We start from the raw sequence: 21,329 nt of genomic DNA, 5'->3' as shown, positions 1-21,329 counted from the left end.
GAAGGCTCCCCCGGAACACCGATTATGATGCCATCCCCGGCGGAGAGTTCCTCGGCCCAAGTTAACGGTATTTGCGGGAGAGCCCTCTCTGAGGACGTCCAGGTAGGGGACGCTGTCGCCGACCTTGACCGGTGCGGCGGGGGGTGTCGAGTGGAAGGCCCTGGCGGTCCTAACAACGGTGGAGGCAATGCCGGAGCGGGCCGCTAGGGCCATGGGACGAAGGGACGCTCTGAATGCCATTGTACACAGTTGTAATGGGGTCAGGTGGTTGTCTGTTTTTGGGTGTTTGTCTGTCTGCTGATGGATGGGTCAATGGTCACGAGGCCAAGGATTGGGCGTGATGCGAGCTCAAGACATCCATAAGAATGCCCAGCCTCCAGCTTGTTTGGACCTGGAGCAATTGACGGACGGGTCGGGCCTTCCTAGCCTGTCGTTCTGATGACATCACCGCAACACCCCTGCAGCCAGTGGCCATTACTATGGTGGTAGTCTCAGACGGAATGCCCGTCCAGAAGCGAGTCTTTTACACTCGTTCGCTCCCTTCCTCCTTGCCGGCCAAAATGCCCAAGAGGAGTAGGTAAGCATCAAGGGAGCAGGTGCAGGTTGGCTAAGAGGTCATACCGATGTCCTGTCCTGGTCACGTCTTCTCGCGGTGTCTGCCTGCTGGATTGATCCACCCGGTGTCGTACATAGCGTTCAACCCGTCAGGCCAGAGAGGAACAGACTACTAGATAGATAGGTATATACTTTCTACGGAGGCGCGAGGTGGATAGGATTCAGGACCTTTTAGGAGTATGAGTACAAGGGAAAAGGCCAGAAGGCAGTCGAAATGGTTTTGCTAGGGTGGCAAGCCCTCAGTTCCGGCCTGCTCTGGAGTGGCTCGAGGCTCGAGGCTCCCTCCCGCCCAACAGCTCTCGTGCTCTTGACCTCGGTCCAGCAGCTGTGCCTCTTGCTCAACTTCTCACCCGGCCACAGGTCTTTGCACTACCAACATTGGTCCTAAACTAAAGACTTCCCTTCTACCATGTACGTATGCATGCAGGTTGGTCAGGTAGAAACACTAGGTACCTGAATGTACCCCCTGCTCAGCTTCCAACGTCGCTGCGGCTGCGGCTGCGGCTGCGGCTGCGGCTGCGGCTGCGCAGCAGGAGTGCAGTCACAACCGGCACCATTATCGGCGCCTGCAGCCTGCCTCTCGGTCCCTCCCTATCGCCCACCTCTGTTACACCCTGCTTACTTGCTACCACTTCCAACTCCGGGCCGTCAATGACTGTTCACTGGTCCGTCTCCGTCTCCCTATTCCCATTTCTCGTTTGCTCGTTTGGTACGGTAACCTTGCCCCTCATTAGACCATTATTCTGGTCTATCAGGCGTATGACACGGGTCTTGACTGGTCACATAGGCCGCCTGCACCCAGCTGGCCCATCCCATCTCCAACCGATTCTGTCCAGACCACCACAGTGACCACCACAGTGACCATCCACGACCGCCATCACAACCATCGCCTCGTGTCGATCCCATCCACACCTCACCCTCCCTCCTGCCTGCCTCCCCGCCTGCCCGCCTGCCCGCCTGCCCGCCTGCCCGCCTGCCCGCCTGCCTGCATACCTCTCTACGCGATACTGCTCAGGCTGCTTCGACCCCCACCGACCTCCCTCGCAACCTAGCCCAACCCATCTCGTCCCATCCTCTCTCGTCAGGACCCCACAATAACCCAGCGTCGGAGCAGCAAGACTCGGGTCTTTGCCTCCGAGTCGCCCGTCACCATTCCTCCTAAATCTCGCAAGAGAAAGGCGGCTGAGGCGAAGTTATCCTCGACAAACAAGGACCTCCATCCCAACAAGAGGACTTCTGCCGCAGCTGCCCATCCGACACAAGGCTCTCCCCCAACTCCAGTCACCACCGCCTCCACCAACATGGACTCGGACGATGACATGCTCTCCAACCTCTCCAGCGACGACGACGTCCTGCAGGATGAAAGCGACAACTCTGCTGATGATGGTACGCTCGAACCTCAGCCCCTTCCTCGTCTGACCTCGCATCCCGGCTGGGACCAGCTGACTAACCCCACTCGCCTACAGGTTTCGATTTCGAGGAGGAGCCCGACACCGAACTACCCGGCCAGAGCGACTTCAGTCCGAAGAAAAAAGTCTCGTATGACTTGACGTACAAGGTCTACGAGCCACAAGACATCCAGAGGCAGCAGGACGAGCTGATCGACGAGGTGAACATGATCCTCGAGCTGTCCAAGGAGGATGCAGCCATACTGCTTCGCTACTTCCGCTGGAACAAGGAGAGACTGATCGACGACTACATGGACAAGCCCAGGAAGGTCCTCGAGGCTGCTGGGCTTGGGCCCGGTTCCAGTGCAGGCCCGCAGCTCGAGGCCAGGCCGGGCTTCATGTGCGAGATATGCTGCGAGGACGACGACGACCTTCAAACGTTTGCCATGAAGTGTGGCCACCGCTACTGTGTGGATTGCTATCAACACTACCTGACACAGAAGATTCGTGAGGAGGGCGAGGCTGCACGGATACAGTGCCCATCGGATGGTTGCCATCGAATCCTCGACGCTCGATCCCTGGACATACTGGTCGCCCAGGACCTGCAGAACCGATATCGACAGCTCCTGAACAGGACGTACGTGGAGGATAGCAGCACGCTGAAGTGGTGTCCTGCCCCTGATTGCGAAAACGCCATAAATTGTGGCATCAAGAAGAAGGACCTGGACAAGGTCGTGCCTACTGTTGCCTGCTCTTGTGGCCACCGCTTCTGCTTTGGCTGCATCCTCAACGACCACCAACCTGCACCTTGCGAATTGGTTAAGCGGTGGCTCAAGAAGTGTGCTGACGATAGCGAGACCGCCAATTGGATTTCCGCAAACACCAAGGAGTGCCCCAAATGCAACTCCACCATTGAGAAGAACGGCGGTTGCAACCACATGACATGCAGGAAGTGCAAGTATGAGTTCTGCTGGATGTGCATGGGCCTGTGGTCGGAGCATGGTACCAGCTGGTACAACTGCAATCGGTTCGAGGAGAAGAGTGGCACCGATGCACGCGATGCTCAAGCCAAGTCGCGTGTGTCACTTGAGCGGTACCTGCACTACTACAACAGGTATGCCAACCATGAGCAATCCGCACGCCTAGACAAGGACATCTATCAAAAGACGGAGAAGAAGATGATCCAGCTACAAACGGCGTCAGGCATGTCCTGGATCGAGGTGCAATACCTGAACTCCGCGTCACAGGCTCTTCAGACCTGCCGGCAAACACTCAAGTGGACCTATGCCTTTGCCTTCTACCTCGCCCGCAACAATCTTACTGAGATCTTCGAAGACAACCAGAAGGACCTGGAGATGGCAGTCGAGGCGTTGTCGGAGATGTTTGAGAAGCCTATCCCAGAGCTGTCCGACCCGAAACTGAAGGTCGAGATCATGGACAAGACTGCATATTGTAACAAGAGACGAGTCATTCTCCTAGATGACACCGCCGAGAACCTTGCGAACGGTAAGTCACCTCGTTGACAACTTGCGTAGTGGATGGAACATGGCGCTGACCGTCCTTATAGGCAAGTGGAAGTTCAATGTCGACCTTCACGCCCCCGGACCCGCAACAGCCAGCAACAGCGGTCAACGATAGACTCGGGCTTTGCGGTGAGAATTCCACGAAGCGGATGATTAGACCGCTTCCCTCCCTCGAAACCCTTCACAGTGACAGACTAACAGGGAGGGTTCGGGACAAACTCGCGAATGACAGAGGACATTGACCTAGCATCGTGAAATTATGGCATCGAAGAACCAACTATGGACCGGCCATCGCAGGAAAGTCTGGGCAGAGCAGAGCAAGTGCACTGTACCTCTCCAGACCGGGACCAGCGTGCTGGTGAGGGCGTTGACGGTTATGGCGAATGGTCAAGGGGCGGCAGCGTGCAAATGTACAGACAGAAACGCATCACACGGGATATGGACCGTCATGATAATTAGAAGGGACATGGATGTTTTACACTTTTTTACGCAGACGTCGGGACCATCCGGAGTCGTGGCTTGCACGTGGCATTGCATTACCAGGGCTGGAAACGGCGGGTATCTTGCTCAGGCAACAAACCATTAGACCTGTATTTGTCCTCATTTCGCTTTGATGTGTATAGTAACAAGCCGAGCTTCTGGTGACAGGCGCCGCATCATCCACAGCGTTTTACAGTCCAAGGACAGGCAGGGCATGGCAAGTGTGCAGGATCGACCATCATTTGTCAGTTGTCAGTTGACCTGTCTGTGCCGACTTGTACGACGAAAAGGCGCTCACGACGTTGCAAAGCAGTCATGTCAACAGTGTGTTGCAAAAACATTCATCCGACGAGGCGGAAGCTGCCCGCTGCCGACCCTCGGGTGAAGCCAAAGCCACCCTTTGGTTCCGCGGAAAGTGGCGGGTCAATTCTTACCCCCGGGCTGCAGTAGTGCCGAGGAAGGCTCCCGACTCCGACTGATGGCACCCGAGGTGGGGGAGAGGTCGAGCTGGAACCTGGGGAACAAGCCGGCCGCTGCTTTCCGGACAGGATCATGGTGAAGCTGCTTGGCGACATCGGGAACTCTTGGATCGTCGGCTAAGTGAGCCTGGGTGGTCTACCGGACCGGAGAGCAAGTCATTCCTGTCTTCAACTTCGACTCAGTCAAACTGGCCCCCTTTCCTTCTCAATCTTCAAGATCTTGGAGACTCTGTGACTGTGTGGATCCGCCTTGCTCAGACACACCCGCTGTCGTCGGTTACCGCACTGCACTTGCCAACATCCCCTGGAAGCGTCTTCGTCTTCTTGTCTTGCTGTCTTGCTGTCTTCCTGCCTCGTGCTGCTTCCATATACGGACTGGAAGGTCATCCCCTCACTCGTAGCCCTCGAACGATCCCAAAGACCGGCCAGGCGACGCGACGATGCCGTCCGCGGGTGTGTGTATGCGGACCCTCAGGGCATATTCCAAGTATGGCTCGAATGTGCGTGCCCCGGTGTTTCTTCAGAACGAGTAGCCTTGCTGTTGATGTGTGAAGCGGTAGAGCTGACTGCGTTGGCACGGAACAGCATGCCCTCCTCTTCGCCCGCGCCTTCTCGGCGACCTCGCGGCGGTTCGAGATCAACAAAGTCTACCCGTCTGCCGCCAAGGCTCTCGAGGACATGAAGCCCAACACCACCCTCCTCTGCGGAGGGTTCGGGCTGTGTGGTGTTCCCGACACGCTCATCGACGAGATCCTCCAGAAGCCCGCCATCAAGGGCCTGACGGCCGTGTCCAACAACGCCGGAACGGACAACAGCGGGCTGGGCAAGCTGCTCAAGACGAAACAGATCAAGAAGATGATCGCCAGCTACATCGGCGAGAACAAGACGTTCGAGCAGATGTACCTGACGGGCGAGGTGGAGCTGGAGCTGACGCCGCAGGGCACGCTGGCCGAGCGGTGCGCGTCGGGCGGGAAGGGCATCCCGGCCTTCTACACGCCGGCGGCGTTCGGCACGGTGGTGCAGACGGGCGACCTGCCGCTCAAGAACAAGGCCGACGGGACGCCGGACCAGTACAGCTACCCCAAGGACGTCAAGGTGTTCAACGGCAAGAGCTACCTCCTCGAGCACAGCATCGACGGCGACTACGCCTTCGTCAAGGCCTACAAGGCCGACAAGCTGGGCAACTGCCAGTTCCGCCTGGCCGCCAACAACTTCAACGGCGCCATGGGCCGCAACGCCAAGATGACCATCGTCGAGGCCGAGCACATTGTCGAGCCGGGCGAGATCCCGCCCGAGGCCGTCCACCTGCCGGGCATCTACGTCAAGCGCGTCATCCAGAGCACGGCGGAGAAGAGCATCGAGAAGTTCACCTTCTCCAAGGAGCCGGGCGAGGAGGAGGGCGCGGCGGCGTTGGGCACGGGCGACACGGCGGCCAAGCGGGAGCGCATCGTGAGGCGGGCGGCCAAGGAGTTCAAGAACGGCATGTACGCCAACCTGGGCATCGGCATGCCGATGCTGGCGCCCGGGTTCGTGGGGCCCGAGGTCGAGGTGCAGCTGCAGAGCGAGAACGGCATCCTGGGGCTGGGCCCGTACCCGCGCAAGGGCGGCGAGGACGCCGACCTGATCAACGCGGGCAAGGAGACGGTCACGCTCAAGCCCGGCGCCGCCGTCTTCGGCAGCGAGGAGAGCTTCGGTATGATCCGCTCCGGCCGCATCAACCTCACCATCCTGGGCGCCATGCAGGTCAGCGCCACCGGCGACCTGGCCAACTGGATGCTGCCCGGCAAGGTCAAGGGCTTCGGCGGCGCCATGGACCTCGTCAGCAACCCCAGCGCCACAAAGGTCGTCGTCACCATGGAGCACACCGACAAGAAGGGCCGCCCCAAGATCATGAAGCAGTGTGCCTTCCCCCTGACCGGTCGGGCCTGCGTGTCTAGGATCATCACGGAGCTGGTAAGTCTATTGTTTCCATGTCGAATCTGGACGAGGAGACTCTAACGTGGCAACAGGGTGTTTTCGATGTCGATTTCTCCCACGGGCTCACGCTCATTGAGATTTCCGAGGGCGTGACGGTGGACGAGATCAAGTCCAAGACCGAGGCACCATTCCGGGTGGCGGATGACCTGAAGCCTATGCTGTAATCCAAGTATGGCGTGATTTGTGGTGAATAAGCTGTCTTCGGTGTAGCAGTGGAGGGAACGTATTACCTCGCGGCGATGGCAAGAGTGCGGTCAGATGGGAGGACGAGCGATCATCCTTCCGACCGCAGTGACGGAAATGTGAGGTATCAACCGATATGTGAAGGAACTCAGGACAAAAGACGAGTGGGCATCTTCATACACTCCGTCAATTTGTTTTTTAAAAAAAATATTCTGAAATCAATTTGTTGCAAAAAGACTGGGATGAAAATGACTTCCGTCTTGAACGAGGAGTGATCAGACGCGCAAAGACCCTAAGTAACGATCTCTTGCAGGAGAATTTGCAAGTTCGCATTTTGGGCAATATTATCCTGGCCTCTGCACTGTTCCGAGTTGGCGATCCCGCAAACAGTACGTGTCCTGCGAGATGACATTCAGATAAATTGCACTTGGAATCCGCAAAGTTCATATTATACTTTCACAACCACTTTAACACTCAGTCAACAGGCATGTCCACCCCAACAGCCGGCCTGATACCTCTGAACCTCTGAGCATATCTCCAAGCTGCTACTTGCTGGTGAGATTAGATGCATATTACAAGATGAGACTTTCACGCAAGATGAGGAGAGCAGCTGGAGCCTGGTGATTCCTCTTTGAGTAGTAGCCATTAACTCCTCGTCGAACTGCTTCACAACGCAGCTGCATTGACAGAGCATGCGTGCGAATGACTTGGGACAGTTAACGCTTGGGCATCCTTCAAATCTGCGCGAGCCTGGCGAATGCTTTATTGAAATGGATACAGGCTTAGGAGGCTTCGCCAGCTGAAACAAACATCACCCAAGCGAGAAGCCTGCCAGTAGGCGTTTTGATCGGATATGAGCCCTGTCTCTCGTCTGATAAGAGTCTTTCCGCGATATTGAAGCCTCTGGGTTGTTGGAGTCGTCATCTCCCTTCAAAATGAGACAGCGCGTCGCTGATGGAGCTGGCTGAGCGCTTCTTACTGGATCGTATGACCGCAGGAGCAGATTTGTCAGGTTGCCCTGTCGAAGAAGGTGTCTTTTGAGGTGCTTCCTGGTCCCTTTTCTTGGGTGCCGGGTGTCTGACCCCGTCCTGCCAGTATCGCCAGAATATCATCTTCTCCTCAGGCGAAGAGCGTCGATGGCCGCGGATGAGTTTTCGGTCTCGACCTAGGGTCAACGACGCCAAGGCGCTGGACCAGGGGAGTTTACAGATGAGGTCTCCCTGTTGCAGCATTTCTGAAGCTGGCATCTCGAGTAGATTATGGAGCTGGAAGCCGTGGGATTCAGTATTCCCGCAATTGTTCCGTGCGATCACCGGTGGTGGTCCAATGTCAACCATGTCGAGCCCCAGAGACAAACGCATCCAATCCTTGTGAGACGTCACACTGACCTTGGGCACGACGTCGGGATCGCCCTCATCATCGTCGTCGTTGTACCAGCGCTGAACTTCGGCCCAGTTGCAGTATATCCAACCGAGGGCATTGGCAAGGGACTCCGAACGTGTCCAGTCCGCCCTTCCAGCCGTAATGTCGAGCATTATCAGTGCCGGAAACTGTGTGAAATACTGGAGGGACTGCTCTGTAATGGAGCTGTGGGTGGAAATTCCGATTCCTTTCAACTTGGGGAAAGGGTCATCATGCAGACTCCACGCCTTAAACACGCGGTCATTCAGCCGAGGAAAAGGAGTTTCGTTGTCCATGGGCTCCATGAGCTCCAACAGGCCGAGGTTCTTAGACCATCGTGGGAGGTAGAGCAGCTCCTCGACCTTGATCAGGCAGGAGCCAGCAAGTCGTAGGTGCGATATGAAAGTAAAGTCGGTGGACTGGAGAGGCGCCAGGTAGACACAAAGGTCAGCCGTTGGCTCCTTGACATGGTGCAGGAACTGGTGCAAGGCCAGCTTCTTCTTGTTGTCGAGGTGGCCGGCGCGTCCAAGCTCCTGTAAGGCCTTCCAAGTGCTCAAAGAGATAGACCTGAAGCATGGTCAGAATTTACACTCATGGGATATTCTGCCGGTATTGGATGGGCAAGAAAACATAGCAGATGATCTCAAAAATAGAGAGTCTGTTCTGGCTGCAAAAAGTGGGCACATGATTGCTGTCGACAGTAATGGGAGAGAGGCTTCTGGATGGAAGGCAGGCCTACTCGAGGTCCAGGTGCTTCAAGAGGAGCTGCAACGCTCTTGGAGGAAGTCCGCGAAGGTGTGAAAGATCAATGTCTTGAATGTTAGCTGCAGCAACTCTGGCTGCCTGGTCGGCCAGTGAGGCAGGCATTCGAGGTCGGCGATGCTGTGGACGGTCACGTCCTGGCGGGCGTGCCCGGTGCTGTGGTGCTGACGGGCTACGATGCGGCTTTGGTCTGCGGTCCCAACCAATATCGGCACTGTTAGTCGCTGGCGCTGACCACTCTCTGGCCACGAAAGGATCCATCACGGATGTAGTGGCTGCGGTCCACAAGCTGCTTGAATGCGTTGCTGTCGAAGCCGTATGGTGTAGAAGATTGTCCGCTGCGCCATGGCACGAGAGCAGAGTTCGAGGCAGGGTCTCATTCAACGTGCCTGCCGCCGAGGCTATTGACGCGTTTGCATTTCATTTCAATGTATCCCTTCACACAGATGTGCCAACCAAAAGCAGCCTGGCAACCCAGGCCAGGTTCCAACTACGCAGGAAGAAGTCTCCGAAAATACCTGGGTAAATGATAGCTGGTAGGTCAGGGATAGCAGCATCGCAACAACGATCGAACAACAACGGATTGTTTCGTTAAAATAATTTATCTGGTACCCAACTTGAGCCGAAGCTGGTTACAGGCCAGAAGGTAAGCAAACGATGTTTAATCTAACCCCCGGTTTCCCCTCCAGCTGCCACGGAGAAAAACAGGCCAAAAGTCAGAGTGAATACGGGGGTCTTTTAGTTTTATGTTGATGAAGAAGAGAAAAGAGAAAGGAGAGACAGCGGACAGCACTGCAGAGGTTTTCATTGCAGACCAACCCGTGTGGGCCATTCGCGCAGCCCTTACCTAAGCCCCTGGAGGCAGCCAGCCAATCAAGGTGGAGACGAACCTTGGTGTCAGCACTGAGTTCCTGGCCCAGGCAATGTGGCGGTCCAGGGCATTGTACCATACCCACCTAGGTAGGTAGTACAGTCCATACTATCGGGTACCTATTACCTCTGCCTGACTGGCTGCCTGGCTGCTACACTAGGTGCCTAGGTACCCAGGTAGCAGGTGGAAAACGGTCAGCAGGCAGGGGCAGCGCTCTCACTTGGATCTACTGGCTTGACCGAGTGTGAATCATTTCTTGTTGTGCCCCTCCTTCTTTTGTTGCTGTTCAAGACCGTCTCGATTCGCCCACCCCCGGCCGACTCCAATGCTCGAGTGCGTCCACAATACTCACCACACGCAGCAGTGCCAACAACCTGCCTATACTCCTCCCGGTCAAATTCGACAACTTTGTGCGACTTGTCTGCGCCAGGCTCTCACACACCACACTCCCCGTCTATCTATCTACCTAGGTATTCAGAATGGCAGGCGGTCCTGGAGGCAACTCGCGCGGCCGAGGCGGCAAGTTCAAGAAACCCACACGTGGAGGTATGTTTCCTGACACTGGCTCCGTGCATCCTGCCCAAAGTTTGCCGTTCACCATCGCTTACACAGAACTCTACAGGCGGCAAGCACTTCTCGCGCGACCTTCGACCCCTGGATGCCGACGGCAATGAGATCTCCATGTGGAGCACCGATGCCAAAAAGAAGGACGAGTCGGACTCTGACGAGGAGTCCGAGGAGGAGTCTGAAGAAGAGTCCGACGACGAGGCCGGCCCATCCAATGCCGCCGCCCAGGAACTGAGCCGTGAAGACCGCAAGAAGGAGAAGAAGGCCCGCAAGGACGCCGCCATTGCAAGGGCGAAGGCTGCCGCTGTTCAGGTCGGCGACCTGCCCCCAAGCGACGGCGACTCTGACGATGACGACGACGACGACATGCCCGCCAACCCGAACCACTCCAAGGCTGCGCGCAAGCAGCTTGAGCCCGTTAGCGTTGACGAGGCGGCCGAGGCTGTGTCCGGGCTGAGCGTCAAGCAGCCACAGAGCCGGCGCGAACGGGAGACTCTCGAGGCTGCCCAGGCCCAGGCTCGCTACAGGAAGCTGCATGAGGAAGGCAAGACTGACCAGGCCAAGGCCGACCTAGCACGGCTGGCGGCCATCCGTGAGAAGAGGGAGGCCGACAAGGCCCGGAAAGAGGTATGTCCCCCACCACTACAGTGCCTTCCATCTTGGTACTCGCTGACCGTTCTCGATTTGCCAGGCCGAGCGTCAGGAGAGAGAGGAGCAGGAGAAGGCTAAGCGGGCTGAGATTGAGGCTAAGGAGGCCAAGAAGCGAGAGGCGGCCCTCGGCAAAGGGGCATCAGGCAAGAAGTCGGGTAAGAAGTCAAAGTAGTGCTCTGTCTTCGATAGCGATCACGAGACAGCCACATGGGAGAAAAGACCCTCCTTAGAGTTGACGCGGGCCACGCATAGACGGCAAGCGGTTGTGGGTCCATAAACAGCAGCACCTGGTTTCTTTCACGTTTGGGTATCACAGCATACGACGGCTTGTCCAACCGAGAAACTTAATTGCCCGGTCCCTTGACCCTCGCATTGTCAAGATCAGTGATGTTTTCTTGATTGGTGATAATGCATCGCATGCTTGGCCTCATGCTTCTACATGCTTGCGAGCCCGTCTGAGCCAACACTTTCTTTCCAAAATTCATCAAAATCGATACCCTGTTCTTGAAACAGGTCTCTGATCTTCTGTGCCACCTCCACTTGCTTTTCTGGACCAAACCCGCCCGGCTGTGAGGACTCGAACTGGACAATCTCGATCCAGCGATAGAACAGGTCCTCCTTGCCTGCAGCAGCAAGGGCATCCCGGAACGCAAAGACCTGTGTCCTTCGCTCATCGAACGGCGCATCATCCGGCGCAGCGTCCGCTCTCGTCTCCTTCAGGTCCAAAGATAGCCACCCATGACCTTCGTGGTGCACCAGAACCATCAGCTTGAACGCGTCCAGCTCCACGTCCTTCTTGTCGACCAGCCTCGTGGCGTCGACCATAGCAGCCCAGTCGAGATCCCACTCGTTGTTCATGGTCAAGTAGCCCGTCTTCTCGTTCAACAGCATCGGGTTCACAGCCACCCCGATGTTGGTCATGAGCTGGCTCCTCGCCTCAAAGTCGGTCCCCTTCACGGCCTCGCGGACCTTCCCATCCCACGTGGGCCTGCTGCGGCGCACGTAGATCTCCTTGTCGCGGAAGCCGACGTTCCACCGCCACTGCGCGGGACTGCCGTGGGTCCTGCCGAAACAGAACTCGACGGGCCAAGGCCAGACAAAGACGAAGAGGAGGAAATCCAGCAGGAAAGTGAAAGCTCGGCGTGCAATGACCCGGGCGATTACGCCCCAGGAGGACTCGGATGGGGCAACGGTGGTCTCGTTACTGTGGCCGAGGCCCGAGGCGAGGAGGGCGAAGTACCAAGGGCTCACATAGTAGACGCGCCAGGCGAAGATCAGGGCAATGGCGATGTTGATGGCGACGGGGACCAGGAAGATCTTGCGCTTGAAGTCTGCGGGCTTGGAGTCGACGTGCGCTATGTAAACATGGGCTGGCGACAGGGACGCATAGAAGGGGGCCAAAGACTTCAGGGGCTCGCTTGAAGGGCGCGGGGGGCTCGGAAGAGCTTGCTGGCGAAGACTTGGGGGGCTTCCTTGAGAGCACCTTCTTGGGCGGCATACTGGCGGCTTCTGAACAGATGTGGCTGAGAACGGATTTCCTGGAGGAAGGAATGCAGCAGAATGAGAGCTCGGAATGGCCGGGTGAAATTGGGGCCCAATGGCTTGTGACCACAGAGGCAGAGAGGGCGTCGAGATGAGACGGATCTCTGTCTGTTCAACTGTGCTATTCTTTGGAGCTTGTATCGCGTGCAAGTTGATGACCCCTGAGGACGGGTAGCATTGAGTACGTACAGTACCTAGGTAAGTAGAGAGACCACACTACAGAATCTGAAGTAAGGAGCTTAAGCTTGAGCTGGCCGGAGCTTGCCTGCCCATGGACGGGCGGGTGCATGGGTACCGAGACAGCCACTCAGCCAGCTAGCCCCCGGTGCATATCCGACCCGTCGACTCGGTTCCTGCCTGTCAAGCTCCATTAAAATTCCCGGCGCGGTCCCGGTTGCGCGCATCGTCTCGTCTCGTTGACGACAAGAAATCACCCACCTGGCATTGCGTGGTAACAACCAATTGCAAGCCTGGGCACCAGCATGTTGAGAAGTCAACTTCAGGTATGTCTACAAGCCTGCGGCACATTGTACGAACCGGGGAGGCTGACGGGCGCAAAATTGCAGAAGAAGGGTGGCTTCTATGTCTGCGCATCATGTCGCCGACAAAACCTCCACAGCTTGACCCAACTGCGCTCTAGGGCCACGACGCCAGGCCGCGCACCCTCCTCCGCCTCGCGACTGCTATCTTCGGCTCCTGCTCGCACCCTTCACTACCGACATGTACCGCGAAACCCTCGAGATGCAGCCCCGCAGACACATCACGAGTTCCTCAGCGGGGCGAACCGGACGGGCGTCCGAGGGTACAGCTCATATGGAAAGTTCGGGTCAGGCACCTTGCCCGGCCAGACAAACACGGACTGGGCAAGAGCAGCCTCCCCGCCGGCCTGGGGAGGAAGAAAACCCGGGGGATTCCAAGCCGGCAAGATACCACCGGCCAAGTCTACGTCCGTAGCGCCGGCCAAACCCACGTACACATCCATGCCAGACACCCAATCTTCCGCTGCCCAAGAGGCGCCTTTAGCCATGGCTTCCGGTCAACCGAGTGCAGCAACCGCGATACCAAGCGACAATATCGCCCAAGACAGAGCATGGCAGCCGACGGAGCACAAGCCTTTCTCTCCCAAACCTGGATTCGCAAATAGAAGCCCAATTCGGCCCGCGAGGGACACTAGTACGATGGGAAAATTCAAGTCCGAAGCAAGTCCGCTCCCTGAAAACACACCAGCGGCGAGAGGAACGCAGGAAAATGCGCCAGAGTTTTCGCAATCGGCCTCCGGGGCGCACCATATAGCGCAGCAGCCTGAGCCCACTGATCAGAACCAGGGCTCTCAGAGCTTCACTGTGAGAAGAAAAGTATTCAAGCCGCCTCCTGGGGCCGAGTACGGTCATCTTCGCCGGAGATCGCCAAGCGTGGATGAGTTCGAAACTCTGAGTCCGTTCAACCTACCCGGTGAAGGTAAGTCCTCCTCGCCACTACCAAGAAACCCCCCTCGGGAAGGCCCATCAACGCCCTCCTACCAAGAGCTGCCACGCAGGTCGCTATTCGGCTTCAACAGACCAGCTGGAGCTTCAAGTGGGGACAAGTCATCGGCTGTTGGCGGATCCGCTCCAGCTCCAGTTGATAGCATCGCGAGTTCCGGGATGGACAGGAGCCCGGGCCTTGAGGAGGTGCCGCTTGAACAGCTGGATACTGCCCAGAGTTTGAGCAATACGGAGAGCCGTCAAACCTCACAGCCCCGAGATCCAGTCGACCAGTTCTCGATAATGCGGAAGGTAGCTGCACCATCACGAGCTCCTCACAGGAGCGGCGGCAAGCAGAGTGATTGGGGTCTTTCAGAGAGCGACCTCGCCCCCTCCGAAGAGCGATATTCACCGAGGGGTCGCGAGAGGGACCAAGGTCTTTACGAGAGCGACATGGCTTCCCCTGAAGAGCGACACGCACAGAGACGTCGCCAAAATGCTATGAATCAAGCAGAAAGTCGAGCGCAGGGAAGGTTTGCTCGCTCTGCGGGCAGAGACAGGGAGCCTGAAAGGGATGTGCAACAGCGCAGCAGGGGCAGAGATGTCGAGCGATTTGAAGACCGACCGAAGAAAAGGCAGAACCACCGAGCCCGAGACTATGACGAGGATGAAGACGACGACATGACTCTGGATTCGACTATGAAGAGCATCAAGCTCGAAAGCAAGCAGCCAGACGGCGGAAGGAAGAGAAAAGGGCTGCCAAGGAAGCCGAGGCCCCGAAGACGATCATGCTGCCAGAATACATAACCATCTTTGATCTGGCACAGGCACTGGGCGTCAAACCGCAGCAATTCCTCAGCGACCTTGGAGAACTTGGATTCGAGAACATACTTCACGACAGTATCATGACGGGCGAGACTGCTGCGCTAGTCGCTGCGGAATACGGTCTCGATCCTGTCCTCGACACAGGCGATGACATAGACTTGAAGCCACGGCCTCCACCAGAGGACCCGTCAGCGTTGCCGCCCCGCCCACCAATTGTTACCATTATGGGACACGTCGACCACGGCAAGACCACCATGTTAGACTGGCTGCGGAAGTCATCTGTTGCTGCACAGGAGCATGGCGGCATCACGCAACATATCGGTGCTTTCTCAGTCCGTCTCTCCTCGGGCAAGGTCATTACCTTCCTGGACACGCCTGGACACGCCGCGTTCTTGAGTATGCGGCAGCGTGGTGCCAACGTGACCGACATTGTGGTCCTCGTTGTGGCCGTTGACGACAGTGTCAAGCCACAGACCCTCGAGGCGCTCAAGCATGCCCAAAACGCAAAGGTTCCCATCATCGTGGCTATCAACAAGATAGACGTGGATGAAAGACGTATCGATCAAGTCAAACAGGACCTGGCAGCAAACGGTGTGGAGATTGAGGACTTTGGCGGCGACGTGCAGGTGGTCGGCGTGAGCGGGAAGACGGGCAAGGGCATGGATGACTTGGAAGAGAGTATCTTGACCTTGTCCGAAATCCTGGACGTCCGTGCCGAGACGAACGGCATGGCTGAGGGCTGGATTCTCGAGGCGAGCGTCAAGGTCGATGGCAAGGCGGCAACGGTACTTGTCAAGCGCGGGACGATACGCGTGGGCGACCTGATCGTCGCCGGGACCACGTACGCCAGAATCAGGATGATGCGCAACGAGGCCGGTGTCAACGTCGGGGAGGCCGGGCCGGGAACGCCTGTCGAGGTCCTTGGATGGAGAGACGCCCCAGTCGCCGGAGATCTGGTCCTCCAGGCGGAGGACGAGGACAGGGCTCAGCTTGCAGTTGATTACCGAGAGGAACTCGCGGATCGGACAAAGGCTGCTGCACAGAAGGGAGAGGAGGAGCTCAAGAATCGCGAGAAGGCCGAGCAGGAGGCGCTGGAGAAGATGATGGAGGAAGAAGGCGAGGACGCTGTCTCAGCAGAGGCGGAGGTATCGGGGCCTAAGACGGTAAATACCATTGTCAGAGGCGACGTGATGGGATCCGTGGAGGCGGTCTGCACGGCAGTCATGGAGATCGGCAACAACGAGGTGCACGCCCGGGTCCTGAGGTCCTCTCCTGGTCAGATCAATGAGTCCGATATCGACCTCATGGCTGTGGCCAAGGGCTGCATCATCAACTTCAACGCCCCGATACCGAGTCACATCAAGAGCAAGGCGGAGGAAAAGGGCGTCAGGATCCTCGACCACACTATCATCTACCACCTTGTCGAGGACGTCAAGGAGATGATGTCAGAGCAGCTGGCGCCGATCATCAGCCAGAAGGTCCTGGCCGAGGCTGAAGTGCTGCAGGTGTTCTCGATCAACATTGTGAAGCGGAAATACAGGAACATTGCCGGTGTCAAGGTGAAGACGGGCACACTGACGCGGGGCGGGATGTACAGGGTGATGAGGGACGGCGAGAAGGTCTTCGAAGGTGCGATACCCCGTTCACTTTGCGCGTTCCGCGTTATGACATTTGCGCTGACTGACTAACCCACTTGCACAGGCAAACTTGATGCTCTGAAGCAGGGCAAGAAGGATGTGAAGGAGATGAGGAGGGGCACCGAGTGCGGTGTCTCGTTTGAGTCCTGGGATGAGTTCGAGGCGGGCGACGTCATCCAGCTGTTCGAAGAGGTAACGCAGAAGAGGTACCTCTGAGCAATCAGACACATTGGCAGGGCGAATCACATTCAGACTTGAGGGGCAAGTATGTTCGCTGCTCGAGTGCCGAGCCATGTAAAGATATGTCACAAAATGTACATGAGATGTATAGATATATACATAGATCCGGGCTTCACCACGTGGCTGAAGAAGGGTACAAGATTAGACTGGAGGTGCTGGCCGAGGAGCTATACCGCACGGTCGGGTCCTACCACCGCTTTGGCGCCGATATGCTATTCGACATGAACGTCCTACTCGTGACTGTCGCCTGTGACCTCTCCCTCTCCAGCTTGCTGAGCCCTATCCTGTCGGTCATGGGGGTCGCTGCTATAATATTATCAAACTCGTCATCCTCCTCGCCATTGTCGGAATCTGGCTCCGCATCCGAGTCAACCTTTGTCTTCCCACTTGGTTGCTGCGGTCTTGATATCGTCTCTGGCCGCTTCTTCTGATCCGAGTCCTCGGGGTTGGCGAAGGGTTTCGACGCCAGGACTTTCCTTCGGATCTCTTCCATGGCAGCGTCTTCTTCTTCACTGTCATCTGATATGTCAAATGGGTCTTTCTCGTCGATGGCCTCCTTTGGCGTGGGGTCCGGTCTCTTGCCGAGATAAATGCAGTCCACGGAACCGTCGCCATCTTCTTCATCCTCACCACTCCCCTCCTCGTCCTCGTCCTCGTCCTCGTCCGAGTCCGAGTCTGGAATCGCCCGTCGGTTCACGTTGCCGCTCTTCCACATGTCATCGTCGGAGCCTCCCTCGCGATTGTCGGCATACTCCTTCTCGAGCCGCTCTATCCACTCCTCCTCGGTCCTCTTGATAGCCTTCTCATCCTCGCATTCGGCATACTTCCTCAGCAGTGACGCGTTGATCTTTAGGAATGCCTCCCCGTATGAGAAGGGCTCTAGCACCTGTGTGGCCCAGTCCAGGTGGCCACAGATGGCAAAGGCAGCGGCGAGGGCCTCGGCACAGTTCAACCTCCATGGCTTGCCGTAGTTGACAGTGTTGGCGGCGACGAGGTACGGCAGAAGCCTCTCGCACCTGCCGCCGACCTTGTTCCACTGGACCTCCTTTGTCCTGGCCCAGGAGCACTCGACGACGGCGGCGCCGTAGGTCTCGAGCAGCTCCTTGTCGGCGGGCGAGACGACGTGTTTGCCGTTGGGGGTGATGATGACGCCGTTGAAGCGCTGGCCGAGGTGGAGGCCGCGCATGAGCCCGACCTTCATGAGGCGTTTCCCGCTGCAGCGCTTGGGGTCGCAGTGGCCCAGGTCCCAGCAGGCGGCCTTGAATGGCGGGCGCGATCGGCCAGTTGACGAGGCGCCGGTGGTGGGGTCGTCGCCTTGCTGGTTCTCGGCATGATTACCCTGTTGCGCGTTGCCGCCGCCGCGCTTGGGGTGGACAGTGAATGTTTTCTTGCTTCGAGGGTCTTTCTTGTGGCGGACCATGGTGACTGCGGCGGGAGTGCGTAAAGTGTGTTGTGTTATGTTTCTTCGTGGGTTTTGGTGGTTTTGGTGTTGAACTTGCATTCAGGAACGGCGACATCTTTTTGGAGGGGCGATTGCTCGGCATAGTATGAATCGGGTTAGAAGTGCCCACTGCCCAGAGCTACGCGGTAGCTGGCGGTGCTCAGGTACCTTGCTGGCTGGAGGGCCCGCCTCCATGTACTTGTACCTCGTTTGGCGGCTATCCATGGCACTAGCTGGGTACATGTACTCCTGTGCCGATCCCCGCCGTTTTAGCTGACGTCCAACTGTGTTCATCCGGCGGCAGGGAGGCTCAGCCGTTGGCCTTCCCCAGCTCTCCCCTCAGCGTACGGCCAGAGTGCAGGTCGAAGCTTCAACAGGACAGCAATCCAAGCCAGCACCACCTCTGCGACCGGCACCCGCCATTGCGACCTGGCCCCGGAGCCCGCGGCTGTGAGACTGCATCCTACCATTGGAGCCATAGCCATAGCCATAGCCATAGCCAGAGCCGGAGCCGGAGCCGGAGCCACCACATCACCGCACCGTCAGGACAGCAGCAGCAGAAGACGGGGCGAGAGGCGAGCAGGGCGCGAACACGTACAGAACCGGGCACGACTCCAGACAGGCCACTGCGCTTCTCACCACGCACCACCCACGATGGAGGCGGCGAGCGCCAGGGCCGCCGCTCGAGACCAGTGGGGGGGATACGGCGGCCATGCCCCCTCGCAGCTCCAGCGCTTCATCCAGGCCGCCTGCAGCCCCGAGAACTACGAGCCCAACCTCGCCCTCAACCTCGAGATCTCGGACCTCGTCAACTCCAAGAAGGGCACCGCCCCGCGCGAGGCTGCCGTCGCCATCGTCAACTACATCAACCACCGCAACCCCAATGTCTCCCTGCTGGCCCTCAGCCTGCTCGACATCTGCGTCAAGAACTGCGGCTACCCCTTCCACCTCCAGATCGGCACAAAGGAGTTCCTGAACGAGCTCGTCCGCAGATTTCCCGAGCGCCCGCCCATGCGCTACAGCAGGGTCCAGATGAAGATCCTCGAGGCCATCGAGGAGTGGCGCAGCACCATCTGCGAGACCAGTCGCTACAAGGAGGACATGGGCTTCATCAGGGACATGCACAGGCTGCTGAGCTACAAGGGCTACACCTTTCCTGAGGTCAGGAGGGACGACGCCGCCGTCCTGAACCCGAGCGACGTGAGCTGCTGTCTTCTCACCCCCCCCCCCCCCCCAACCCCCTAGCAATACCATCTAACAAAGTGCGCCGTGCAGAACCTCAAGTCGGCCGAGGAGATGGAGGAGGAGGAGCGCGAGGCGCAATCAGCCAAGCTTCAGGAGCTCATCCGGCGAGGCGCCCCCGAGGATCTGCAGGAGGCAAATCGACTCATGAAGATCATGGCCGGCTACGACACAAGGTCCAAGGTTGACTACCGCGCAAAGGCCGCCGAGGACGTCTCCAAGATCCAAGCCAAGGCGAAACTGCTCGAGGAAAGGCTGGAGGACTTCAAGGCGGGCGACAGCATGACAGACGGTGATGTCTTCGAGGAGTTGGCGTCTGCTCTGCAGAGCGCGCAGCCCAAGATCCAAAAGATGTGCGAGGAAGAGTCCGATGACCACGAGGCTGTCGCAAGGCTACTGGAGATTAATGACAGTATACACCGGACGGTGGAGAGATACAAGCTGATGAAGAAGGGCGACCTCGAGGGGGCGTCCAAGATCGCGCGCGGGGAGCATGTCGCCTCACAGGCCGCCGTCAAGAGTGCGGCGCAGGAGCTTAACCTCATTGATTTCGATGGGGAGGCGGAGGCCAACGGACCGTCGGGCAACGGATCCGCGGGTCCGAGTGCAGCAGCCAGCCAGTCCCAGCCCGGAGGTCTCGAAGACGACTTGCTGGGGCTGTCCATGGGCGATGATGCCGGAGGTGGCGGCACCTTTGGCCAGACCGGCGGGATATCGCTGGGATTCGGGAACAACAGCAGTAAGTCGATGGTCAACGTCCACACACAGGGCTCTCGCTCACCAAAACCAACAGATGTTCCGGGACCGTCATTGCTCTCCTCAGTGACACAAAGTAGCACCGCCCAAGGTGGAGGGCCATCCACGTCCACACCTGATCCGTTTTCGTCATTCAATGCCTTCAACTCGGCTCCGTCGACTTCAAAGAACAACACCCCGCAACCCCCCAACTACCAGCAATCAGCGTTTGCCGCCCCAGCACAAGCTGCAGATCCCTTTGCCGCCCTGTCTTCTTCAAATTTTGGCACCGGCTTTTCCAACACCTCGAAGCCGGCCACTCCGGCCCCAGCACCGGCTGCAGCACCGGCCGCGGCAGCACGACCTGTATCGGCAGCACCGGTGCCCCAGGCCAACGATGATGACGAGTGGAACTTCGCGTCCGCTTTACCCACAGAGGCACCGGCGCTGCCTCGAGAACACAGGGCTGTGGTCAACAACACCGCCCTAAAGATCGACATGCTTGCAAATCGGACGACGGGCTCCTCCAACAGCATCAACCTCTTATTTGCCTTCAGTAACAACACAGCGCAGCCAATTTCAGAATTGCATTTCCAGCTGGCGGTGACAAAAGTGAGTTCCACCTGGCCCGGCGCCTGGTAACCCCGAGGAGTTGCGTAACTGACAAGAGCCGTCCAGGGATACGAGTCTCAACTCAAGCCCCAGACGGGGCGGTCGTTGGAGCCAAAACAAAGCCGCGGGATAACGCAGTCTATCGAGGTCTGGCACGCAGGAGACAAGACCAAGAAGGTCGAGTCCATCAAGCTGAGGTGGAGGGTGGCATACAAGGTCGGGGCGGAGCTGAAGACGGAGATGGGTGAGATCGCAGACTTCGGTCTGGCATGATGGCCCCCATGGCTTCTCCAGGGTAGGTAGAATCACGGTTGAAAAGAGATGGAAGCTCCGGCGGCGGCAGCAGCAGGTCCGGCAGGCTCTTCTTTGATGCTAGCGTATCACTAAAGTGCAGACGAATTACGAGACAAGCTCACCGGTGAATATCAGTAGGTAACAGGTCGGCGCAAAAGCGCCAGCCCGCCTGTTACGCGTAGTTATAATTGTACACTTCTCTTTACACGTGCCAGGTTATCATCTGTACACTCCGTGCTGCACAAATGCGCCTGTCCCCAATCCTCTGCGCGTCTTGACCACGACACCCTTCTAGCACTCCTTCCACGGGGATGGTTTCCGGTGGTTCATCGACAGCGGCGTCACCGCATATGATGAGATTTTGTATCTCATTGCATCAACTATTCTTGGCTGTGTACGTA

General features: G+C 57.7%; 8 protein-coding genes across 8 annotated transcripts; 5 read left to right on the top strand and 3 right to left on the bottom strand.

Annotated features, from left to right (window-relative positions):
- Window positions 1–1,916: 1,916 nt before the first annotated feature.
- On the top strand, window positions 1,917–3,641 carry INS49_013834 (uncharacterized protein; the record flags this gene model as incomplete). The annotated part of the gene is made up of 3 exons (XM_043174527.1): window positions 1,917–2,001; window positions 2,082–3,509; window positions 3,571–3,641. The coding sequence occupies 3 exons, from the start codon at window positions 1,917–1,919 to the stop codon at window positions 3,639–3,641; spliced, it is 1,584 nt and encodes a 527-aa protein (XP_043021472.1).
- A 1,284-nt stretch (window positions 3,642–4,925) lies between these two features.
- On the top strand, window positions 4,926–6,626 carry INS49_013833 (uncharacterized protein; the record flags this gene model as incomplete). The annotated part of the gene is made up of 3 exons (XM_043174526.1): window positions 4,926–4,985; window positions 5,071–6,438; window positions 6,495–6,626. 3 exons carry the CDS (start codon window positions 4,926–4,928, stop codon window positions 6,624–6,626), a joined length of 1,560 nt encoding a protein of 519 aa, XP_043021471.1.
- Window positions 6,627–7,753: 1,127 nt separating this feature from the next.
- INS49_013832 (uncharacterized protein) lies at window positions 7,754–8,913 on the bottom strand (the record flags this gene model as incomplete). The annotated part of the gene is made up of 3 exons (XM_043174525.1): window positions 7,754–7,810; window positions 8,034–8,613; window positions 8,786–8,913. 3 exons carry the CDS (start codon window positions 8,911–8,913, stop codon window positions 7,754–7,756), a joined length of 765 nt encoding a protein of 254 aa, XP_043021470.1.
- Window positions 8,914–10,158: 1,245 nt separating this feature from the next.
- On the top strand, window positions 10,159–11,069 carry INS49_013831 (uncharacterized protein; the record flags this gene model as incomplete). Its single annotated transcript, XM_043174524.1, has 3 exons — window positions 10,159–10,225; window positions 10,302–10,873; window positions 10,938–11,069. 3 exons carry the CDS (start codon window positions 10,159–10,161, stop codon window positions 11,067–11,069), a joined length of 771 nt encoding a protein of 256 aa, XP_043021469.1.
- A 263-nt stretch (window positions 11,070–11,332) lies between these two features.
- Window positions 11,333–12,395, bottom strand: INS49_013830 (uncharacterized protein; the record flags this gene model as incomplete). The annotated part of the gene is made up of 2 exons (XM_043174523.1): window positions 11,333–12,235; window positions 12,303–12,395. The coding sequence occupies 2 exons, from the start codon at window positions 12,393–12,395 to the stop codon at window positions 11,333–11,335; spliced, it is 996 nt and encodes a 331-aa protein (XP_043021468.1).
- A 526-nt stretch (window positions 12,396–12,921) lies between these two features.
- INS49_013829 (uncharacterized protein) lies at window positions 12,922–16,580 on the top strand (the record flags this gene model as incomplete). Its single annotated transcript, XM_043174522.1, has 5 exons — window positions 12,922–12,942; window positions 13,006–13,897; window positions 13,964–14,435; window positions 14,576–16,356; window positions 16,429–16,580. 5 exons carry the CDS (start codon window positions 12,922–12,924, stop codon window positions 16,578–16,580), a joined length of 3,318 nt encoding a protein of 1,105 aa, XP_043021467.1.
- A 211-nt stretch (window positions 16,581–16,791) lies between these two features.
- INS49_013828 (uncharacterized protein) lies at window positions 16,792–18,024 on the bottom strand (the record flags this gene model as incomplete). The annotated part of the gene is made up of 1 exon (XM_043174521.1): window positions 16,792–18,024. The coding sequence occupies one exon, from the start codon at window positions 18,022–18,024 to the stop codon at window positions 16,792–16,794; it is 1,233 nt and encodes a 410-aa protein (XP_043021466.1).
- Window positions 18,025–18,699: 675 nt separating this feature from the next.
- On the top strand, window positions 18,700–20,907 carry INS49_013827 (uncharacterized protein; the record flags this gene model as incomplete). The annotated part of the gene is made up of 4 exons (XM_043174520.1): window positions 18,700–19,245; window positions 19,321–20,026; window positions 20,081–20,634; window positions 20,701–20,907. The coding sequence occupies 4 exons, from the start codon at window positions 18,700–18,702 to the stop codon at window positions 20,905–20,907; spliced, it is 2,013 nt and encodes a 670-aa protein (XP_043021465.1).
- Between the last annotated feature and the right edge of the window lie 422 nt (window positions 20,908–21,329).

The sequence above is a fragment of the Diaporthe citri genome, assembly GCF_014595645.1.
Source record: "Diaporthe citri strain NFHF-8-4 chromosome Unknown scaffold_7, whole genome shotgun sequence".
NCBI classification, from domain to species: Eukaryota; Fungi; Ascomycota; class Sordariomycetes; order Diaporthales; family Diaporthaceae; genus Diaporthe; species Diaporthe citri.
The sequence above is the reverse complement of the archived record's forward strand: the minus strand, read 5'-3'. Positions and strand labels throughout refer to the sequence as shown.